This window comes from Chiloscyllium punctatum, unplaced genomic scaffold (assembly GCF_047496795.1).
Source record: "Chiloscyllium punctatum isolate Juve2018m unplaced genomic scaffold, sChiPun1.3 scaffold_469, whole genome shotgun sequence".
NCBI classification, from domain to species: domain Eukaryota; kingdom Metazoa; phylum Chordata; class Chondrichthyes; order Orectolobiformes; family Hemiscylliidae; genus Chiloscyllium; species Chiloscyllium punctatum.
In genome coordinates this window covers 35,646-44,834 of record NW_027310203.1, presented here as the reverse complement: position 1 = coordinate 44,834, position 9,189 = coordinate 35,646, and the positions used below count along the sequence as shown (strand labels likewise).

The window sequence follows — 9,189 nt, the reverse complement described above, 5'->3', positions numbered from 1 at the left end:
CTGTCCCCCCGCTCTCTCTCCCCATAGCCCTGTATCCATCCCCAAACTAATCCCACTGTCCCCCCGCTCTCTCTCCCCATAGCCCTGTATCAATCCCCACACTAATCCCACTGTCCCCCCGCTCTCTCTCCCCATAGCCCTGTATCCATCCCCAAACTAATCCCACTGTCCCCCCGCTCTCTCTCTCCCCATAGCCCTGTATCGATCCCCAAACTAATCCCACTGTCCCCCCGCTCTCTCCCCATAGCCCTGTATCGATCCCCAAACTAATCCCACTGCCCCACTCTCTCTCCCCATAGCCCTGTATCCATCCCCAAACTAATCCCACTGTCCCCCCGCTCTCTCCCCATAGCCCTGTATCAATCCCCAAACTAATCCCACTGTCCCCCCGCTCTCTCTCCCCATAGCCCTGTATCCATCCCCAAACTAATCCCACTGTCCCCCCACTCTCTCTCCCCATAGCCCTGTATCGAAACCCCAAACTAATCCCACTGACCCCCCGCTCTCTCTCCCCATAGCCCTGTATCAGACCCCAAACTAATCCCACTGTCCCCCGCTCTCTCTCCCCATAGCCCTGTATCGATCCCCAAACTAATCCCACTGTCCCCCGCTCTCTCTCCCCATAGCCCTGTATCCATCCCCAAACTAATCCCACTGTCTCCCCGCTCTCTCTCCCCATAGCCCTGTATCGATCCCCAAACTAATCCCACTGTCCCCCCCGCTCTCTCTCCCCATAGCCCTGTATCGATCCCCAAACTAATCCCACTGTCCCCCCGCTCTCTCTCCCCATAGCCCTGTATCCATCCCCAAACTAATCCCACTGTCCCCCCGCTCTCTCTCTCCCCATAGCCCTGTATCCATCCCCAAACTAATCCCACTGTCCCCCCTCTCTCTCTCCCCATAGCCCTGTATCAATCCCCAAACTAATCCCACTGTCCCCCCCGCTCTCTCTCCCCATAGCCCTGTATCGATCCCCAAACTAATCCCACTGTCCCCCCGCTCTCTCTCCCCATAGCCCTGTATCCATCCCCAAACTAATCCCACTGTCCCCCCGCTCTCTCTCCCCATAGCCCTGTATCCATCCCCAAACTAATCCCACTGTCCCCCCGCTCTCTCTCCCCATAGCCCTGTATCGATCCCCAAACTAATCCCACTGTCCCCCCGCTCTCTCTCCCCATAGCCCTGTATCGATCCCCAAACTCAATCAACAGACCTTTGATGAAATGTTATAAATTTATTGATAATTTCAGTGAAATATTGATGACAGCGACGATCAAATTATCCTCAATCTCCCCGTGCTGTCCCGGTCACTGGGAGTCGCAGGGACGGTGTAGAGGGAGCTTTACTCTGTATCTCACCCCGCTGTCCCTGGGAGTGAGGGGACGGTGTAGAGGGTGCTTTACTCTGTATCTAACCCCCTGTCCCTGGGAGACGGTGTAGAGGGAGCTTTACTCTGTATCTCACCCCGCTGTCCCTGGGAGTGAGGGGACGGTGTAGAGGGTGCTTTACTCTGTATCTAACCCCCTATCCCTGGGAGACGGTGTAGAGGCAGCTTTACTCTGTACCTAACCCCCTGTCCCTGGGAGTTGGGTGGACGGTGTAGAGGAAGCTTTACTCTGTATCTAACCCCCTGTCCCTGGGAGTGGGGGGACGGTGTAGAGGGAGCTTTACTCTGTATCTAACCCCCTGTCCCTGGGAGTGGGGGAGACGGTGTAGAGGGAGCTTTACTCTGTATCTAATCCCCCTGTCCCTGGGAGTGGGGGGACGGTGTAGAGGGAGCTTTACTCTGTATCTAACCCCCTGTCCCTGGGAGTGGGGGGACGGTGTAGAGGGAGCTTTACTCTGTATCTAACCCCCTGTCCCTGGGAGTGGGGGAGACGGTGTAGAGGGAGCTTTACTCTGTATCTAATCCCCCTGTCCCTGGGAGTGGGGGGACGGTGTAGAGGGAGCTTTACTCTGTATCTAACCCCCTGTCCCTGGGAGTGGGGGGACGGTGTAGAGGGAGCTTTCCACAATCGTTCACTTCGAGTCCTCCTGTGTAACTAAAAACCAGAAACAATCACTGACCCTCCCTCAGCACCGACCCTCCCTCAGCCCTGACCCTCCCTCAGGCCCGACCCTCCCTCAGCCCCGACCCTCCCTCAGCACCGACCCTCCCTCAGCCCTGACCCTCCCTCAGGCCCGACCCTCCCTCAGCCCCGACCCTCCCTCAGCTCCGACCCTCCCTCAGCCTCGACCCTCCCTCAGCCCCGACCCTCCCTCAGCCCCGACCCTCCCTCAGCCCTGACCCTCCCTCAGCCCTGACCCTCCCTCAGCCCTGACCCTCCCTCAGCACCGACCCTCCCTCAGCTCCGACCCTCCCTCAGCCCTGACCCTCCCTCAGGCCCGACCCTCCCTCAGCCCCGACCCTCCCTCGGCCCCGACCCTCCCTCGGCCCCGACCCTCCCTCAGCCCTGACCCTCCCTCAGCTCCGACCCTCCCTCAGCCCCGACCCTCCCTCAGCCCCGACCCTCCCTCAGCTCCGACCCTCCCTCAGCTCCGACCCTCCCTCAGCCCCGACCCTCCCTCAGCCCCCGACCCTCCTCAGCCCTGACCCTCCCTCAGCCCTGACCCTCCCTCAGCCCTGACCCTCCCTCAGCCCTGACCCTCCCTCAGCACCGACCCTCCTCAGCCCGACCCTCCTCAGCCCCGACCCTCCCTCAGCCCCGACCCTCCTCAGCACCGACCCTCCTCAGCCCCGACCCTCCCTCAGCTCCGACCCTCCCTCAGTGCCCCCTCCTCAGTGCCCCCCCCCCTCCCCCCCCCCCTCAGCGCCCCCTCCCTCAGCGCCCCCTCCCTCAGCGCCCCCCTCCCTCAGTGCCCCCTCCCTCAGCGCCCCCCTCCCTCAGCGCCCCCCCTCCCTCAGCGCCCCTCTCCCTCAGCGCCCCTCTCCCTCAGCGCCCCCCTCCCTCAGCGCCCCCCTCCCTCAGCGCCCCCCTCCCTCAGCGCCCCCTTCCTCAGTGCCCCCTCCCTCAGCGCCCGCCCCCCTCCCTCAGCGCCCCCCTCCCTCAGCAGCCCCCTCCCTCAGCGCCCCCCTCCCTCAGCGCCCCCCTCCTCAGCGCCCCCCTCCCTCACGCCCCCCTCCCTCAGCGCCCCCCCCCTCACACACTTACAGTGTACCGTCAGGTAGATGACCGCGCTGACAAAGAGGCTAATGAAGACCAGCAATCCCATCCAATATGGCCACTTCCTCTCGGCTGTGGGTGGTGTTTCGGGGGGCGTCCCTGTCAATTCGGACAGCGGGTGAGCTTTCTGAACCCTCGGTGACCCCCCCCCTCCCCTCCCCCTGCCTCGCTCTCCCTCCCTCTCGCCCCCAAACACCTTTCCTGGTCAACTCCAGGACTATTCTCCCTTGAGGCATTGGGGCGGTCGCTATCCGAATGCAGCCACACTTGGACGCCACCCAAGCCAGAGAGAGAATCTAACCATCGCCCCCCCTGATGTTCAATGGTGTTACCGTCACTGAATCCCCCTTCCCCCCCCCCCCCACTATCAACATCCTGGGGGTTACGTCTCCAACAAGAGAGAATCTAACCATCGCCCCCTTGATGTTCAATGGTGTTACCGTCACTGAATCCCCCTTCCCCCCCCCCCACTATCAACATCCTGGGGGTTACCGTCTCCAACAAGAGAGAATCTAACCATCGCCCCCTTGATGTTCAATGGTGTTACCGTCACTGAATCCCCCTTCCCCCCCCCCCCACTATCAACATCCTGGGGTTACCGTCTCCCAACAAGAGAGAATCTAACCATCGCCCCCCTTGATGTTCAATGGCGGTACCGGTCAACTGAATCCCCCACCCCATGTTACAGCATCCGGTAGCTTGGGTGGAGGGGTGTGGGGCGGTGTTCCTGTTAATTCCAGACCAGGAGGTGTTTGGGGAGAACGCGAAAGGGAGGATTGCAGCTCAGCAAGTTTAATCTCTACGGGGCAACGGGAGGAACAGATGACACGGGAGGCAGGTAGGAACAGCGGGAGGGTACCTTGGCTGATGGGCGTCTCAGTGGCTTCTTCCTTCTGTTCGGAAAGTTCCGGAAGCTCTGAAACGGCAAGAAGAAGGGAGAGCCCATGGAACCATCGCGAGCGTCCCGGGACTCGAACGGGATTGGCTGATGGAAACGGGGCGGGTTTCACAACAGGATAGGGGGAGAGGGAGAGAACGAGACAGAGAGAGAGAGAGAGAGAGTGCAGGGGGGTTACAGAGACAGGGAGGGGGTGTAGGGGGTTACAGAGATAGGGAGGGGGTGTAGGGGGGTTACAGAGACAGGGAGGGGGTGTAGGGGGGTTACAGAGATAGGGAGGGGATGTAGGGGTTTACAGAGACAGGGAGGGGGTGTAGGGGGGTTACAGAGATAGGGAGGGGGTGTAGGGGGTTACAGAGATAGGGAGGGGGTGTAGGGGGGTTACAGAGATAGGGAGGGTGTGTAGGGGTTACAGAGATAGGGAGGGGGTGTAGTGGGGTTCCAGAGACAGGGAGGGGGTGTAGGGGGTTAGAGAGATAGGGAGGGGGTGTAGGGGGTGGGTACAGAGATAGGGAGGGGGTGTAGGGGGTGGGTACAGAGATAGGGAGGGGGGTGTACGGGGGTTACAGAGATAGGGGGGGGGTGTAGGGGGTTAGAGAGATAGGGAGGGGGTGTAGGGGGTTACAGAGAAAGTGAGGGGGTGTAGGGGGTTACAGAGACAGGGAGGGGGTGTAGGGGGTTAGAGAGATAGGGAGGGGGTGTAGGGGGTTACAGAGAAAGTGAGGGGGTGTAGGGGGTTACAGAGACAGGGAGGGGGTGTAGGGGGGTTACAGAGACAGGGAGGGGGTGTAGGGGGTTACAGAGATAGGGAGGGGGTGTAGGGGGGGTTACAGAGACAGGGAGGGGGTGTAGGGGGTTACAGAGATAGGGAGGGGGTGTAGGGGGGTTACAGAGATAGGGAGGGGGTGTAGGGGGGTTACAGAGACAGGGAGGGGGTGTAGGGGGGTTACAGAGACAGGGAGGGGGTGTAGGGGGGTTACAGAGATAGGGAGGGGGTGTAGGGGGGTTACAGAGATAGGGAGGGGGTGTAGGGGGTTACAGAGACAGGGAGGGGGTGTAGGGGGTTACAGAGACAGGGAGGGGGTGTAGGGGGGTTACAGAGATAGGGAGGGGGTGTAGGGGGGTTTACAGAGATAGGGAGGGGGGTGTAGGGGGGGTTACAGAGATAGGGAGGGGGTGTAGGGGGTTACAGAGATAGGGAGGGGGTGTAGGGGGTTACAGAGACAGGGAGGGGGTGTAGGGGGGTTACAGAGATAGGGAGGGGGTGTAGGGGGGTTACAGAGATAGGGAGGGGGTGTAGGGGGTTACAGAGATAGGGAGGGGGTGTAGGGGGGTTACAGAGAAAGTGAGGGGGTGTCGGGGGGGTTACAGAGACAGGGAGGGGGTGTAGGGGGTTACAGAGACAGGGAGGGGGTGTAGGGGGTTACAGAGATAGGGAGGGGGTTACAGAGACAGGGAGGGGGTGTTAGGGGGTTACAGAGATAGGGAGGGGCTGTAGGGGGTTACAGAGACAGGGAGGGGGTGTAGGGGGTTACAGAGATAGGGAGGGGGTGTAGGGGGGTTACAGAGACAGGGAGGGGTGTAGGGGGGTTACAGAGACAGGGTGGGGGTGTAGGGGTGTTACAGAGATAGGGAGGGGGGTGTAGGGGGGTTACAGAGACAGGGTGGGGGTGGAGGGGGGTTACAGAGACAGGGAGGGGGTGTAGGGGGGTTACAGAGAAAGGGAGGGGGGTGTAGGGGGTTACAGAGACAGGGGAGGGGGTGTAGGGTGTTACAGAGACAGGGAGGGGGTGTAGGGTGTTACAGAGCCAGGGAGGGGGTGTAGGGGGGTTACAGAGATAGGGAGGTGGTGTAGGGGGTTACAGAGATAGGGAGGGGGTGTAGGGGGGTTACAGAGACAGGGAGGGGGTTGTAGGGGGTTACAGAGATAGGGAGGGGGTGTAGGGGGGTTACAGAGATAGGAGGGGGTGTAGGGGGGTTACAGAGATAGGGAGGGGGGTGTAGGGGGGTTACAGAGATAGGGAGGGGGTGTAGGGGGTTACAGAGACAGGGAGGGGGTGTAGGGGGGTTACAGAGACAGGGAGGGGGGTGTAGGGGGGTTACAGAGGTAGGGAGGTACAGTGCCAGGAGGAGGTGAGGGAAAAGACTCCATCTTACCTCCGCTTAACCTCGCGATCCTCATCTTAAGTTCAGGAATGATCTCCTCACCATTTTGTCCTCCGGGCTCCCTTCTGTGGGTCGAGTCGATGGATCTCCGTCCCCCCTCCAAGCCTCCAGGCTCTCCCTCCTCCCCTGTTCCGAGCATCCCCTCTCGGTCGCTCTCCTCGGACGTGTTCCTCCGCAAGACGGACTGATTCCTGGCGTTCCCGACGTTTCCCTCCTCTCCCCAGGGCCCTGGGTAGCGAGAGTGAGGGTGGGTCGTCAAGGGGGACCCGGAATCTGCAGGGAGAGAGGGAGACCGAGCGTACGAGGTTTCGGAGCGCACGTTTTAGCGAGCTGGTCACCAAACCCTGCGGAGCCAAATCGCCGAACATTGCCTGGGCTTGGCGCGGGTTTCCCAGTGTGGGTTGGGTATGAGCTCCTGGACAGGGCACCATCGTGCCCCGATGACACTCCCTCCCCCACGCAGTACTCCTCACCGTGAGGTGAGGGCCGGGGCAAAATGCCACCCTCCCTCCCCTCTGCTCCTCGTCAGTCCCGACCCGCCCTCAGTGGAGCGGCTTTGCAGCGTCGCTGGGAAAGATGGGGACTCCGGTTTTAGGACACAGACCCCCACGGAAAGCCCTGGAAGCATGGGCTCCACGCAACAGCCACCCTGGGACTTCCGCAAACTAATCTCAGCGATCGCAATAACGGGATTTCCGAGGGATGCAAGGGGCGAGCGGCGAGGCGGAAAGGAGGAGGTGGGGTGTACACCTACCGGGTCTCAGGGCCGTCCCTCGGCCTCAGGACGCGCCAAGGAATGTTCCGGAAGCTCTGCCAAACCAGAAAAGGAGAGAGGGAGGCCTCAGTGGAGGTTATGATCAGTCTGGCTCATTCTACACCAGGCAGGATGAGAGATAACGGGAGATGGAGAGAGAGAGGGAGGGTGTTACAGAGATAGGGAGGGGGTGTAGGGGGTTACAGAGACAGGGAGAGGGTGTAGGGGGGTTACAGAGATAGGGAGGGGGTGTAGGGGGGTTACAGAGATAGGGAGGGGTGTAGGGGGATTACAGAGACAGGGAGGGGGTGTAGGGGGTTACAGAGATAGGGAGGGGGTGAAGGGAGGTTACAGAGACAGGGAGGAGGTGTAGGGGGGTTACAGAGACAGGGAGGGGGTGTCGGGGGGTTACAGAGACAGGGAGGGGGTGTAGGGGTTACAGAGGAAGGGAGAGGGTGTAAGGGGGTTACAGAGACAGGGAGGGGCTGTAAGTGGGTTACAGAGATAGGGAGGGGGTGTAGGGGGGGTTACAGAGATAGGGAGGGGGTGTCGGGGGTTACAGAGATAGGGAGGGGGTGTAGGGGGGTTACAGAGACAGGGAGGGGCTGTAAGTGGGTTACAGAGATAGGGAGGGGGTGTAGGGGGGGTTACAGAGATAGGGAGGGGGTGTCGGGGGTTACAGAGATAGGGAGGGGGGTGTAGGGGGGTTACAGAGAGAGGGAGGGGGTGTAGGGGGGTTACAGAGACAGGGAGGCGGTATGGGGGGTTACAGAGACAGGGAGGGGGGTGTAGGGGGGTTACAGAGATAGGGAGGGGGTGTAGGGGGGTTACAGAGATAGGGAGGGGGGTGTAGGGGGTTACAGAGATAGGGAGGGGGTGTAGGGGGTTACAGAGATAGGGAGGGGGTGTAGGGGGGTTACAGAGACAGGGAGGGGCTGTAAGTGGGTTACAGAGATAGGGAGGGGGTGTAGGGGGGGTTACAGAGATAGGGAGGGGGTGTCGGGGGTTACAGAGATAGGGAGGGGGGTGTAGGGGGGTTACAGAGACAGGGAGGCGGTATGGGGGGTTACAGAGACAGGGAGGGGGGTGTAGGGGGGTTACAGAGATAGGGAGGGGGTGTAAGGGGGGTTACAGAGATAGGGAGGGGGTGTAGGGGGTTACAGAGATAGGGAGGGGGTGTAGGGGGTTACAGAGACAGGGAGGGGGTGTAGGGGGGTTACAGAGACAGGGAGGGGGTGTAGGGGGGTTACAGAGACAGGGAGGGGGTATAGGGGGGTTACAGAGACAGGGAGGGGGGTGTAGGGGGGTTACAGAGATAGGGAGGGGGTGTAGGGGGGTTACAGAGACAGGAGGGGGTGTAGGGGGTTACAGAGACAGGGAGGGGGTATAGGGGTTACAGAGATAGGGAGTGGGTGTAGGGGGGTTACAGAGATAGGGAGTGGGTGTAGGGGGGTTACAGAGATAGGGAGTGGGTGTAGGGGGGGTTACAGAGATAGGGAGTGGGTGTAGGGGGGTTACAGAGATAGGGAGTGGGTGTAGGGGGGTTACAGAGATAGGGAGGGGGTGTAGGGGTTACAGAGATAGGGAGGGGGTGTAGGGGGTTACAGAGATAGGGAGGGGGTGTGGGGGGTTACAGAGATAGGGAGGGGGTGTGGGGGGTTACAGAGATAGGGAGGGGGTGTTGGGAGTTTCCGAGATAGTGAGGGGTGGAGGGGGGTATCACATCTCCCTTACCTCCATTGATCCCCTTGATCCTTGCCCTGAGCTCCCAGAGTACCCCTTCCTGCTCTGCTCCGAGGGGGCTCATTCGCGAGGCACTTGCCATCGGCTCCCGGTCCTGGGTCACCGTGATGCCCCTCTGAGGCCGCTCCTGTCCTCCCTCCATGCTGTCCCACTGAACACACTCGGCGACCTTTCGGCCTCGCAAGTGCCCTCCCTCGTGCGTCCCTCCGAGCCTATCCCTCGGTAGTGGCATAAGGACTGGCTATCGACTGCCCGGGAGCCCCTGCAGAAACACATTAGCTCCAAGTTGCTTGCTGGTCGCCAAACCCTGCAGAGCCAAGGTTTTGAAAGTAATTCCAAGTGCAGGGCAAATGCGGGAGCCGGAGCATCCATACGCTTCCTGAGGCATAGCCCGCAGACCCATTCCCCAGATGCGGCCCGAACCCAATGGCGACCATCCAAACGATACAGTGCCCTCGCCCTCG

General features: G+C 60.9%; 1 protein-coding gene across 1 annotated transcript; it reads right to left on the bottom strand.

The window, feature by feature from the left end:
• Positions 1 to 1,272: 1,272 nt before the first annotated feature.
• Positions 1,273 to 8,867, bottom strand: LOC140472921 (uncharacterized). Its single transcript, XM_072567540.1, has 5 exons — positions 8,717 to 8,867; positions 6,220 to 6,501; positions 4,024 to 4,080; positions 3,153 to 3,263; positions 1,273 to 2,042 (listed from the first exon to the last, which is right to left on the bottom strand). The coding sequence occupies exons 1-5, from the start codon at positions 8,865 to 8,867 to the stop codon at positions 2,020 to 2,022; spliced, it is 624 nt and encodes a 207-aa protein (XP_072423641.1). The 3' UTR covers positions 1,273 to 2,019.
• Between the last annotated feature and the right edge of the window lie 322 nt (positions 8,868 to 9,189).